Genomic DNA, 15,169 nt, shown 5'->3' with positions numbered 1-15,169 from the left:
TCTGACCAGTGCGAGATTTAGACCGTTGTGTTTCCATTGTGTTTCCTGTGAGAGAATGGCTGTGCTTTCTAAACAATAAGGTCCTTTGACACTTTTCAACACAAAAAGATGAATAAAAGCTGTTATTGTGTTCATTGTAAAGTTCAAGGGTTCAGTATGAAGCTACGGTACGGGGCATCAAAATACGCTCTTCGTGGTTCAGTGGTGATATCACATATTTGAGTGAATCTCTGGGTCACATTTCACTCTAAAATGAAAATAAGAAAATAAGAAATTGTTCATTTTAATGACAATTAAACATGTAAACCACCAAATTCTCCTTATTGTGATTGTATTGAAAACAAACAGTAATATAAATACAGTGATAAATGTCATGGTATTATTTGCTGTGCTGCCTTTCATTCATATTATAAATAAAAAATAATGAAAAACTGTATTTTTTCCCTGTTATACTAAAAAAAAAATACTACTAGTAGAATAATGAGAAAAAAAACTGATGTCAAAGAGAATGCATGTGATGACAAAAAAAGCAATTACAAAAGATATAAAATATAATTTTATTCATTGCATTTGTGTGTGTGTGTGTGTGTGTGTGTGTGTGTGTGTGTGTGTGTGTGTGTGTGTGTGTGTGTGTGTGTGTGTGTGTGTGTGTGTGTGTGTGTGTGTGTGTGTGTGTGTGTGTGTGTGTGTGTGTGTGTGTGTGTGTGTGTGTGTGTGTGTGTATATAAAATGCCTTTAAAAATGACTAAGAAAATGGCCTTTTCCAAGTAATTTTCATAAATTTATATTTCTCTGTATAATATGCTTTTTTGGGGTGAAAAATTCTGACATCTTAATGGTGGTACTATGGGATCACACTATGTATAACTAGCATATGCATATGGCACATAAATTACTGCATCCAAGGTATTTCAAAGAATGCCATGGTATTACCAACATGTTAGTGTCCAAAAGCCTGGTAATACCATTGCATTCTTTTGTATTGGCGACAGACAGAGAAAGTGAAAGGCAGGATAAATGTGTATTAAGTATTACTCCGTGTGTCGCTGGTTCCAGTCCCCTCGTCCTCCAGTCACACCCACCCCATCAGCGCGGGTGGAGGGGGTTGTGTGGCGTTTGGGAGTGTGCCGGCCTTTCCAGACAAAGGCAGAGAAACCCTTGTGATAAGATGAGCAGATTTCCTCTGGCTGGATTTGAGTTGAACCAATGCAAGCTTTGGATCAAATCCCTCATTGTTGCGTTTAATGGGATTGCTAAATGGGCTTGTGTCTCAGCGTTATCCTTAATGAGTGTGCTTTATTGTACTTATCCACCTACCACAAACACACTTCACAGCTGTTAATAATGATGATAACAAGCCTAACCAGCAATACAGTCCAAGACAGAGTGAAAATATTGAATGTCCATTGAAAATATTGAAGCCCATTATCTGGTGCTCATCTCGGAATGACAATGTGCCGTGAGAGACAGAAATAAACCACAGACTAGAGAGCGTCATGCTTTTGCAGCTCATATGGAGTGTGTTTTTGTGCATCAGCTTTTCCCCATGGCAAATTCAATCACTGACAAATTTCATAAATTGGAAAAGCAAGTCTCTTCTGCTCACTAAGTCTGCATTTATTTGATTAAAATACAGGAATATTGAACATTTTATTACAATTGTTTTCTATGTTGTGAATACATATTAAAATGTAATTTATTCCTGTGATCAAAAGTGAATTTTCAGCATCATTACTCCAGTCTTCAGTGTCACATGATCCTTCAGAAATCACTCTAATATGATGAATTGCTGCTCAAGAAACATTTCTAATTATTATCAATGTTGAAAACAGTTGTGCTGCTTCATATTTTTGTGGAAACGTGATAACAAATAATAATTCAGGATTTTTTGATGAATGGAAAGTTTAAAAGAACAGCATTTATTTGAAATAGAAATCTTTTGAAACATTAAGTGCCTTTTCTCTCACTTTTCATGCATCCTTGCTGAATAAAAAAAGTATGAATTTCTTTCAGAAAATTCTTACTGACCCCAAACTTTTCAATATTTAGCTTTTGGGTCATTCCATGTCAAATCAACTAAATTTTCGGAAACATCCCGACTCCAATTGTTTGATTTTGTTCTTTTTTTTTTTTTTTTCTGAAGAAAGACCAATATTAATAGTGATGAAAGCCAAAATATTAAATTCTATGAATATTTACTGAGATTTGGAGCCAGATTACAGGTGGGTGAGCATGACATTAGAAAGATGGCAACACAGAGATCGGTAGGTCTATTCATTAAAACAGTTTACTTTAGCAATTTATGTTGCATTATATACAAACAGTAACAGTTCAAAAATGGGAAAAAGCACTTTTCGTGTTTTTCCCCCAAAGTTTGCATGCCTGTAACTCAAGAAGTACTGAAGATATCTTAATCATTTTAGATTTTGATTCTTAACAAACCTTTCTTTTGGTATCTTTAATTTAGAGGCCTTATATGGCTCAATCCCAGAGATATGGAGATCCTAATGTGGCTCCATGAGTAAATTGTTAAACTGTACACATTTTTAGTGGTAGTCAAAAAACAAATGTGTAAGTAAGTAGCTGTATGCACATTTGGTTTTCAACCATTGAAAATGGGTTAGGTTCAACAATTTGCACATAAAGCCACATTGTCCATTTCTCCTGGGATAATATAGGGCCGTAACTTTGGGGAAAAAAGTGCTTCTCCCAATTTTTGAATGGTCTCTGTTTGGTATATAATGCAATAAGGATTGCTAAAGCCCAGAATTTACTATTGATCTATATGTGTAAAAAAAAAAAAAAAAAATTATATAATTTATAATATAATTTGGCTTTAAGTTTTAGGTGAAAATTATCATTTTGACCACCCTCTACAAAATAGTGGATTACTCAGTAAATATTTATCAATTTCGTTTATTTTTAATACTTTCATGACTATATATGTTTGTGTTTCTTCAGAAATTTTTTTGAACAAAATAAAAAATTTGAGCCAGGAACCTCTGGTTGTTGAGTTGCCACAAAATGACCAATGAGAAATATTTAGATATTAGTGTGTGTGTGTGTGTGTGTGTGTGTGTGTGTGTGTGTGTGTGTGTGTGTGTGTGTGTGTGTGTGTGTGTGTGTGTGTGTGTGTGTGTGTGTGTGTGTTGTGTGATGCACTGGTTAGGTTTATGGGTGTTTCGGAGACAGGCACAGACAGACTCCAACCTGAACTCTGACAGCCCTGAGATGTTTTATTGGCGCTGCCAACGTCACATTCAAGAAAGGAATTCACACAGAATATTCTCTGCAGCCATCCATCTAAAAAATCACATGGCATTTAAAATATATATATATATATATGATAGGTGTGGCTAATATTAGGATATCATGAATCCCTTTGTACACTGTAAAAAATGATCGTAATTTTAACGGTAAAAGACTGTAAAAATGCTACAGTGAAAAACTGTTAATTGGTTAACAGAAAGTTTCCTTACTATATACGGTAAATAACTGTGATATATATGTGGTACATTTATGTAATTTTACTGTAAAATACAGTTAAATTTACAGTTTTTGAAAGTGAATAAGAACAAGTCATTGTATAATTTACAGTGAAAAACTGTAAATTGACATTCCCACAATTCACTGCGTGAAACTTCACATTTGATGTATTTTTTTTAATAACTATGTTTCTTCATAATTTTCTTAGTTTGTTTCTTATCAGTTATGTACATTAGGGTTTTATGTTACATTTAATGTTGTTAAATTAATGTTTATTGCATTTTTAAAATTTCAACATGTTACCATGATGGTGTTTAATGTTTGTGTGAATGACACTGTGCAGCTTCTACATATTAGTATTAACTTTCTTGTGGAAGAGCAGTTTGTGATGAGCTGTGATTGATCATGTGACTCCTCACTGCTGTGATGGATGACTGTCAGTGTATTACAATTTGTTCAATAACTTTATGGCCATGCCAATATTGCTGAAATCCATTTTAAATATACCAGTTTAAAATGTAAAACTTACATACTGCTCGGTAAAGGTGATTACAGTTTTAATGTATTTTTTACAGAATTGTTCTGGCAACCAAAGTTGCCAGCATTATTCCGTAAAAAATACGGGATTTGTTTTTTACAGTGTATACTAATATCAATAATACCATGCAATCACACAAACACATGGAATTACTTATGATACATTTTCCTTAGTGAATTCAAGTGGGCTGGAGACAAACATTACATTCTGTCCATTACGACCCATGAGCCTGTCATACCACATTCCTCTGAGAAATCTCATCTCACAGGTAGTTAGCTGAAACTGAGCAGTCATTAAATCAATTTGCATCAAGGTGTTCGCTTGAAACACACCTATTCACATAGGGGCTGCTCAAACAAACAGATCAATGTTTTGAAAGAGTCAGTGTTTCACTCATAAGGAAGTAAAACTACTAATGGATTACTGATAGTCAGAATCTGTGCATGCAAAACCCCACATAAACCGAATTGGATTGTCTGTAATTCACAATTCACATTTATGCATTTGACAGATTGCTTGTATTCAAAGCAACTTGCATTGCATTCAAGCTATACATTGGATCAGTGCATGCATACCTTGGGAATCGAACCCATGACCTTTGGCTAGTGCAATGCTCTACTGTTTGAGCAATAGGAATGCAATTCTGTTCTTCCTCTCTGTGTTTGTTTGTTAGATATTTGGGTGAATTTGATTTTGCTTTCAGCTACCAGTAAGAGTGTAGGACTCTTTTTCAACATTTAAATCCACTTAATTTCTAAAGAATTCTGCAGATTTTGTCCCAAATTGGTGCAGACATGCGAAAACCATTTGGGGATTGGGTGTCAGCAGTGTTTGTGTGTCAGCTGAGGTTAGAGGATTTAACAGGCATTTGAAGGAGCGAGAAAAGAAATGGGAATAATCTCTGCTTTCTTTAGTCACAATGAGGGTCGTAATCTCTCCTGTCAAACGCAGAATCAACACTGATCAGTACAGGCACATTCCTTCAGCGTGAACACACGCCGGGATTCACTGCAGAAATGCCCGTAAATAAACCACTCTCAGTAATCAGAATGCTAATTATTTAGTTGATTGAGCTGATTGAGGTGCTCATCAAAGTTACGTCAACTCTCCGTTTGAGATGAGCTTTGAATTAGAGCAGTCAAAAATAACACGGTTGGTTTGTCCTTCTTTTATGCTTTATTTAAACGTCTTTGATAAGAGTCATTCCAGATCAACCGCTTAGCTGTGGTTTATTCTGAGCTGTGAATCGTGCCACGCTGAAAGCCACCTGCATCAGTCTTTAGTTTGGTAATGGCCCTGGTAAGTTTCTTCCAATGTCGAATGCAAGCGTTCAACAAAGGCTTTCAGAAATGCTCATCCGTCATCCCTCATCAACAGTGCCGCGTGTATTTCAACAAGCCTCGTGCATATGAATTATTACTGATGCTGGAGTCTAAATTTAAATCCGTCTGCCGTGTAAAAACTTTCCCAAAGCGCAGAGCTCCACAGAGATGTGGTTTCTGGGTTTTCGTTCCCAGAGAAACATTGAATATTCTATTTCTTGATGTGTAGACTAGAAGAATAGAATCATAAATTTCCTGTATTTCTCCTGTATTGCATTAATAAAGAACTAAGCTACATTCAGACTAGGGATGCACCGATATGAACATTTCAAAATTTCCCTAACTGATAACCGATATTTCTTTATATTTGAAAGCCGATAGCCGATATATTGGCAGATAAATCTAAAACCACATTTTTATATAATTTCTGAGAGTCTGATTACAAAAACAAAAGTCTCACCATTTAAAGCCATGTCCCAGGCACACAATTATAATGTTCTCATTACAATCTGACAGACTTGTGCTACACATGTTGGACTTAACTTTATTTTCCTTTTTTGAAGTGGTTCAAATCATATTTCAAGCAATTCAAAACCATGGTGACCAGTGCGCATCTGAAGTGTCTCAGCTGAAGGAAATAATACATTATTTATCGGCTTTAATATATTGGCCAAAAAAAATGTATCTGGCCGATAACGATAACGTAAAAAAATATCTGCCGATACCGATATGGTGGCCTAGATATCGTGCATCCTTAATTCAGACTGCAGGTAAATGTGGCCCAAATCCTATTTTCTTGCGATATGGGATCTGTTTTTGTCAGTGTGAATAGTACAAACCACATGGAATCTGATCTTTTCAATCCCAATTTGGGCCACTTCCATATGTGGTCCATAATCCGATAGCGATATCCAATGCAGTGCGAACTTAGTCTGAACAGTCATATCGGAATTCATGCAACTGTTACGTCACTCTAAGAGCAACATTTGTCAAAATTCTGCACTCAAGGGAGTCACTTCAAAGATTGTACATACCCAAAGTTATCAAGAACGTTGCGAAAGGTGTCAGTGGAAAGACAGTGATGTGTCAGAACTTACTTCTATAAACTTGCTACTACTTACTACTTACTATGATTTAAGTATTACAGTGACAAATATACAAGCAAAACATGTGTGCCCATCATAAATGTGTAAATTGTCATAAACCGATATTGTCAACTGCTGTGGACGCTAATATTGTTACTGTTCTTCTTGGTGTGATCGGACTTAACGGTGTGAGCATTTAATAATGTTCATTCTGAGATCTCTGACTTAGGATTGCAAACTTGTTTGTGGCGAGGAGACGCATGTGAGATTACTGTGGTCTTTTTCTCAGCAGAAACGTCTGAGAAGTACGAAACTCCTGCAGTCTCCGGTTTTTCTTCATTTAAAGGGATAGTTCACCCAAAAATGAAAATTCTGTCAGTAATTACTCACCTTAATGATGTTCCAACCCCGTAAGACTTTCGTTCATCTTCGGAACACAAATTAAGGTATTTTTGATTAAATCTGAGAGCTGGATCACTCCTCCATAGGCTTCTTAAGGGATTGAAACTTGCCGGCTCAAAAGTTATGAAAGACATCGTTAAAATAGTCCGAGTGACTACAGTGGCTAAATCTTAAGTTTATCAAGTGACGAGAATACTTTTTGTGCGCAAAAAACAAAAACAAAAATAACGACTTTATTCAACTAATCATTTCCTTCTCTGTACGGCCGTGATATTTCACATAGAGAAACTACGCAAAGCTTCTAGGTTGTACGTCACACATCACACACATGACCAGCGTCGGCCAATAGTGAGCCTGCGTGTAACGTGCAACACAGAAGCTTTGCGCAGTTTCTCTACGTGAAATATCACGGCCCACAGAGAAGGAGATGATTAGTTGAATAAAGTCGTTATTTATGTTCGTTTTTTGCGCACAAAAAGTATTCTCATCGCTTGATAAACTTAAGGTTGAGCCACTGTCGTCACTCGGACTATTTTAACGATGTCTTTCATAACTTTTGAGCCGGCAAGTTTCGATCCCTTAAGAAGCCTATGGAGGAGTGATCCAGCTCTCAGATTTAATCAAAAATATCTTAATTTGTGTTCCGAAGATGAACGAAAGTCTTACGGGGTTGGAACAACATGAGGGCGAGTAATTACTGACAGAATTTTCATTTTGGGGTGAACTAACCCTTTCATCTCTGCTGTGTAGGACATGTAATCTCAGTTGCGATTTTGCTCTCCTGTGAGTTTTGTCCAAGTAAACTAGTGTGTTGTTGGCTTCATGTTTGAGTCGCATTTTGCCTTGCTTCATCTTTCAACGTTGGTTGATGTGTTTGGTTTGGAGTGTTATCAGTTGTGCGAGTTCCTCTGCCTTTGATTGCAAAAGCTGGCATGTACCGTGTGTTTCCTCTAGTCATTGTGGGAGTTTGCAGAACATACACTTGCTTTCCATGTGATTTGATTTTTTTTTTCTTGTGTTCATGGTTTTTGGACACGATTGCATTGAAATACCATGTACCATGGCAATTATTGCACAGCTCTCTAATAAAGTAGTACCATGTACATATAAATTTAAGCAACCTAGTGTATATCAAAGTATATGACCTTCTATGTTACGTCCTTTAGAGGACCCTGCTTTTTTAACCCTACTTATTGTTTGCATTCACAGAAGAATGTTAACCGCTTGTAAAATTGCTGGTTAACAATACAGCGTTTCCCGTGTGACTCAAGACCGTGCTTGTCAAAGAACCGCCTCAGTGCCGGTGTTGTGTTGAAAGTGCAGGCGCTGTAAACCATGTGTCGCATCTTTCTCTTTATTTTTGAGTAACTATGGAAACTAGGAGGGTCTGTGCTGCCACCGTACAGGGGGGTCACAGACATCTGGAGCGTTTCCAGCAAAAACCAGAAGAGAAGTGTGTTTTCTGTTGTGTTAAATCATTGAAACATACTCACGTCCCAACTGAGACTGCCCAGATAGCCTGGCCATTATGAGTTTTCTATAGCATTGTATCTGTTGTGACTTCTCAAAGCAGAGCTTTCAGTGTCTGTTTAAGTGAATCTCTATGAAATTAAATGAAATACATAACAAAATAGTCTTTTAAGAATTTTTATCCCCAAATAATTGGTCATTTTCATCATCCTGGATCATTTTCAGGAATTGAATAATGTTTTTTTGTATTAAATTAATCATAAATTAAAAGAAGTACAACAAATATTTAAAAAACCCTTTCACAATTGAAATATATTTTATTAACATTGTCTGCATTAAAATTTTGGACTTAATGTAATGAAAAAGGCTTAATTTTCTTTATGCAAATTATAATTTCTTTCTTTATCTTGAGTTTGAAGAGAAATATATTTTTCTCTTGACTCCTTTTCAAAGAATTTTCTCAGGATTTTTACTATTCAATTCTTAAATAATTTTGGACTTAATGTGTTTAATTGTCATGAAAAGGGCATCATTTTTATACACAATATCATTTTTTCTTTCTCTCTTTTGAGTTTGAGGTCAAATGTGACCTGGACATGCTCCTGACAGGTTTAGTCAGATTCACCCATTTATGCTCTCTCTAGTCTCTGGAGGAGTGAAGGAACATCTGCTGATGGGGATATCAGCACCACACACACACACACACACACACACACTGCCACACCCGTACAGCCGGCAGCAGCAGATGGTCAGGTCTCGTCAATGTAGTGACCCTGTTGCCATGGGGACAGCAGGGCATGTCAGAGGGAGTTAAGAATGTCCCAAATGACCAAACCTTCAGAATGTCCCACGCTGCCATTAGAAGGACACATACGAGGATGGGTCTGACGAAACCTGTCCAGAACACCCCTAAAGCCTGTTTTAGGACCATTGCCATTTTTTTTGCATTGTTTTCTTAACTGTTAAGGTTTCCTGTAGCTCAAACAGTAGAGTGTTGGCGCTTGCAACGCCAAGGTCATGGGTTCGATTCCCAGGGAAAGCAAGAACTGATAAGAATGTAAATGTGTTCCCTTGAAATGCAATGTAAATCGTTTTGGATAAAAGTGTCTGCCAAATGCATAAAAACGTAAATGTAAAAATGTTAAGCAAATTTGATTCATTGATGCAAGGTTTGATTTCAGATATTAGTATAATTGCATTGCAACCAAATCAATGGCTGGATGTTCTTTTTTGTTTAATTAAACAAAACTGGATGATGGGAGAGTATTTGAAAAAGTGCATGAGCACAGTGTGTTTTTGTGTGTGGACTTGAGTCGGATTGTGTTAATTAGTTAATCTTCTTTGTGCGCTTTTGGTCATAATACCACAATCAGGCTTTGATTTGATTAGCTTGTGTTATCAGACGCACGCCTGCGCTTCACTTTCTGCTTTCAGTAAACTAGTCTTTGCAATCTCAGTCTCGCTCTCCTTGAGTTCATCCGTCTTCTCGACAGTGTGAAATTGATGCAAAAGGACGCGATCGATCTTTATTTATTAGATCTATGCTTGTGCTCTTTTTATTTACTTCCCAGTCTGCAATTATTAACAAAGGCTATGTTCAAAAAGATTGCCATTCTACCACATTAATCTTACTACTATTGCAATATGCAGTATGTATAATTTTATAATAATATTTTTATAGACTATAATGTTGTTTAGTATTTATTTTATTTTATTTTTAAGTTTGTAATATATATATATATATACAGTATATATTATATAATATATATTAAAATAATTTAATATATATATATATATATATATATATATATATATATATATATATATATATGAACAGTAAGGCACAGTTTAAAAATGAAAGTAAAGTTAGGACACATTGCCTTTCTAAGATTTCTCTTTGTTTAGATTTATAAAGCATTTCACGGCTTTAACATTTTTTCCAAATGCCATTTAAAATTGTTGCAAAGGTTTTTTTACTTTGTCATTTAACATAGAGCTGTTATTAGTGTAATGCATGTGAACACTAATCTGTTGTGGGCCTTCTATTGTATCATTTTTATCTACAGTAAGTTGGACAATTGCCGATGCCAAGCAGCATTTCTCGACACAAGGAAATACATTTCCTATCTATTCATTTCACTCTTCCCTGTTATTTTAACATTCCCACCCTAACCAGCACAAATGTCTTATCGGGAAGAGAGATATGGCAGGAATGTGGAAGGCATGATTTAGGAGGATCTTTCCTGACCGTGTTCGTGCCGGGACCCTTTGGACAGCAGCGTGTTTGCGGTTTGTCATATTCACCTCTCCTCCCGTTGGGCTTTTGGGATTTGAATTACGACACTGACATCAGAGGTCACACACAATGGGGGTTTTTCCCTGGTAAGGCCGTACCTGTGTTCCCGTGTTCAGCTTTGATAGATATTTCGCCACCGGGGACCGGCAGTGTGGGAACACGAACACCTTAAACACAGATATGAGCAGCAGTGATCTCTTCTGTTCAGTATACATAGAAAAAAAAAATATACGCAGAGTTTGCTAAATGCCATGGTAATTTTTTGCAACAGTAGGGGACATTTATACAACACCGGTTTCACCTAAAAATGGGAAAAAATTATGCGTTTTGGTCATTCATTTACACGGCATTTTGGGGGCCTGAAAATGCAAACTTTGAAAACAGTTTTTAAAAACGAGACTGGTATCGATTTTTTTTTTTTTTTATTGACATAAGAATGATCAGATAACAACAGATGACAGCATGAGTAAAAGGAGACCGTAAAATGAATTTGAATATGAAGTACAGTAGAGGAAAAAAAGAAAAACAAAAAAAAAAACACAGAGGAAGTAAATTATATTACATATCACTCAACATATTATCATACATTTTCACAAATTTGGCACTTTTTTGTTATTAATTCTTTTTAATGTCTTGATAAAATAATTGAAGTCACAGACAAAAATATTTAATTTTGGTACTCTTAAAGAATATTTGCATTTATGAATGAAATATTTTGCCAATAAAATAAAAATATTTCCTATATATTCTATTTTATGATTACAATTCGAAAAATAACAAATTACATCACCCAACGTTAAATCAATTTTAGTTTTGAAGCTAGGAGTTTTGACAGTTACGATACCGTTATCGTCTCTGTGAATTTGTGAAAATGGTGATGTCGTGTTCATGCGTATTACATGTTCAGTCTATAGACGCGTAGTGTTTCTTTACAAAGTGACATCGCCATCTACTGGCCTGGCAGCAGAATACAGCGTTTTTAGTCGTTTTCGGAGATCCATGACAACGCTGTCGTCTATATGTGAAAAACACAAAGGAAAAACTTTTAAGGTTTTAGTACATCGTTGTCGCTTAAAGTTTAAACATACCCATAGTGATGCACCGAAGATTTTTCGCCATCCAAAAATGTTTGGTTGAAAATGCATTTTTCTGTTTCGACCGAAACAGTTTTGTAGGGCCGAATTTATTGACCAAAACAATGACGTCTAATTAGCACTGCTCCGATGGCGTGTTTCGACTGTGTCAGTGGAGAAGCTACAATGTAAACATGTCAGCTTGATAATATCGATTTCAAGCATTCATTTTGATGAAGCGAGATCTTTTAGTCTACTGTATGGTATTTTCAGTCAATTCATGAACAAATCTTCACTAAACATTATTTGTTGCGCACATCCCATCCAATAATCGCAATAAGCTTCGCAATTTGTTACTTTTCATATGAAACAAAGTCTCAACTTTCAATTTATGTCACTTTTGTAATAAAATGATAACGTGATCGGATCATCACTTCCTCTTTACTACTAGTTATAGCATGAAATAAACACGAATGAGCATCATCAACAGCATGTTGAAATACACAGTACGACTTTTAATGTAATCGTCAATCAGTGTTTGAACTGTGAAAAGACGTCAATAAAACAGAAAATAAATTAAATCTAAATGAAAACTAAAACTTTCATTTCGTTGTCTGAGTTTTGATAAAGAAATCATTTTGGTGCATCACTGTTGATTTTATCCCTGTAATTCTTTTAATGCTATTCTCAAATTTTGTTATTTTAGGGCTCATGAGGCTTCAATTACATTTCATTGAAGTATCAACTATTAGTATCAAAAGTATTTTTTTCTGATTTTAATAAAAAAACAGACCCAAATAAGTTCATTGTTGTCATCCAGTGCTATAAAATGAATGTGGATAACAGCTCAGGTCATTTGATGAGAAATGTTTTAGATCAGCATCTGGAAAATCTGAGAGACATTTTTGAGATCTGTTTTGAAAGGAGACGCATGTGAGATTACTGGGGTCTTTTTCCCAGGAGTAACATCTGCTCTCCATTTAATCTCATCTCTGTCTAGGAGATGTAGAAGAGATCTTGTGTGTGATATTTCAGTCCTGTGGGTTTTCTGCTGAATATAGTATTTCAGATATGAAGTTTATTGTGTTTCACCCTGCAGCGTGTAATAGGAGCGATCATGACATACGTCTGTGTGGAGCTGCAAAACTCTGAATACACACCAAACCCTTTGTGTGTTTTTATATGTGTGTGTGTTCACACACACACACTCACTCCTGCAGGTTTCCTCTCACTCACCGTGTGTCATATGAGCTGACGTGTGTCATACGTGTGAGCTGCAGTTGCACAACTATCAGCAGAGATGTCACATAAACACTGAAGATTTATGAACATAGTAAAGCTTTTATTAGTGGTAACGTTGCATGAATTTACTAGAACAGGGCTGAACTGGTTTAGTTTTTTTTAGGGCAGGGCGGGTATGATTGAGATGTTTTAAATCTGCCTCTGATTTAAAGACCCCATTATGCCCAAAATATAAGCTTTAAGCAGATATACACTTTTACAGTTTTTCTCTTAGAGCAAAACAGATCAAAAATATTGATGACTCATCTTCACTCTAAAAAATGCTGGGTTGTTTCAACCCAAATTTGGGTCAAATATGGACAAACCCAAATGTTGGGTTAAAAATGTAATTAAAAAATTTACAGTTGAAAGTGAAAGCTGAAGTTGGGTTAAAACTTTAAATTACATTTTTTAACCCAACATTTGGGTTTGCCCATATTTGACCCAAATTTGGGTTAAAACAACCCAGCATTTTTTAGAGTGTTGTAGGCCTATTCAGGGGGGTAACCAAATGTTTATCGACTAAACCATATGTTTAGTGTTGGTAAGATATTTTCATGTTTTGATATTTTCAAGTCTCTCACCAAGGCGGCATTAATTCAATCAAAAATTCCCAATTCGCTTACTAAATAGAGTGTGTCCCAAATCATGGTATTGAAATGAGTATTCCAAAGATACCCGGTTGGTCTACTATTTCTAGTTTGAACCCGAAGTGCACACTCTAACGGCTAATATTCTATTAGAACTACAAAAACGAATACAAAGTGTTAAAAAACTACAAACATGGTGGATATGCGAGACTGCATCTTATGCTGCGTTCCAGGCAGGTTTTTGAGCACGTAAATGACGACTTCAAACCACGACTCACGACTTTGTAGCGTTCCAGGCTAGTCACGCCAAACTAACTGAGCGCAAGAAATTGTGCTAGCTAGATGTAAACAAACCATTGTTGTTTTGTATGGTTTCGCGGGCTATGTGACAACGCCAGAGCTCGTAACTGGGAGTACATCGACCTAGTACGAGTTCACGGGTGGGAAGTCACGGGTTTGACTGCAGTTCCAGTGCACTTTCACGGGTATAAGGTTGGAAAAACACGGGTTACAGGTTGCCTGGAACGCGGCATTAATACCAGGTGTAAACAGGGCCTCAGAGCTAAAACAAAATTCAAAAACAAGGAGTATCATCAGACAGAGTGTAACGTAATAGCAGGTTTAGTCATTGTGTTTCCTTTTTACCTCTATCCTACTCTTTTTACCTCTATTTACCTTAGTCATGCTCAACTTTATTCGCATTATATTAGCGGTGTGTGTTTTCATGCTGTAACCGGTGTGTGCACAGCTCATTTATCATATGTGTGGTTTGTGGTTGAAAGTAGCCCGTTAAACACTATTGAATCAGAGAAGAAAGCCACAAACCCTCCTCTCACTGTCAGCAGATCCTCAGGAGAGATGCAGTCCAGCTGAGCTCGTAACTTTGATGCTGCTTGTGTTTTTCTGACAACTGTATGTTCGTGATGAGATTTCTAATGCATTTCTAATTTCTCCACAGAAATCAACCAAAGGTTCTGTAGTGCTGGACTATGTGTTCAATCACGTGAACCTCGCTGAAACAGAGTATTTTGGGCTTCGCTATTGCGATCACAGTCATCAAACGGTGAGTGCTTGAAGATTATTACAAACCAGAGCATCCCAATAATTAAGATTCTGTCAGGTCCATTAAGTCAAGAACACAGACAAAATAATTAAGAATTATTTGAATAGATTGCAAACAGGTTGATGTTCCTGAATTGAATTTTGGCGGTATGGCTCTGTTCAGGGAGTCCTCTGACCTTTCATGAGCACCATGAAATAGCAGAGAGTCAGAGGACAGCAGCAGCAGCATTAGGGAACGCTCACACAGTTTTAGACTGTGAGAGCTAGAATATCCCCCCAAACAAAACCACACCTGGCAATCCTCTGTGAAACAGAGGATGATTATTTGACCACATGAGCTATTTCCCCCAAAACAAAATTGAGTGTCTCGAACGGTGTCGACTGAGCCGCCCTAATTTAGCGATTTATAATAGTAAAAATATTAATTAATTACTGAAATGACTAATCAAGACCGCAATAGCTAAAACATGCTGTACCTAGATTATCTGTATTTAAACTGTTTGACAGTCTACAGTGTAAGCTCTATGGATAGATGACTAATCCACCTCTGAGAACGAGCTAGAT

General features: G+C 36.4%; 1 protein-coding gene across 2 annotated transcripts in view; it reads left to right on the top strand.

Moving 5' to 3' along the window:
* Positions 1-15,169, top strand: part of epb41l4a (erythrocyte membrane protein band 4.1 like 4A) — a 65,482-nt gene that overhangs the window by 3,643 nt on the left and 46,670 nt on the right. For both annotated transcript variants that reach the window (XM_056261571.1, XM_056261570.1), the window contains exon 2: positions 14,502-14,606. In XM_056261571.1, coding sequence (XP_056117546.1) covers positions 14,502-14,606 — 105 coding nt within the window. The remainder of the gene's footprint in view (positions 1-14,501; positions 14,607-15,169) is intronic.

This window comes from Rhinichthys klamathensis, unplaced genomic scaffold, assembly GCF_029890125.1.
Source record: "Rhinichthys klamathensis goyatoka isolate OS25496 unplaced genomic scaffold, OSU_Roscu_1.1 h1tg000183l_1, whole genome shotgun sequence".
Lineage (NCBI taxonomy): Eukaryota > Metazoa > Chordata > Actinopteri > Cypriniformes > Leuciscidae > Rhinichthys > Rhinichthys klamathensis.
Note: the sequence above shows the minus strand (reverse complement) of the source record. Positions and strands in the feature narration are given on the sequence as shown.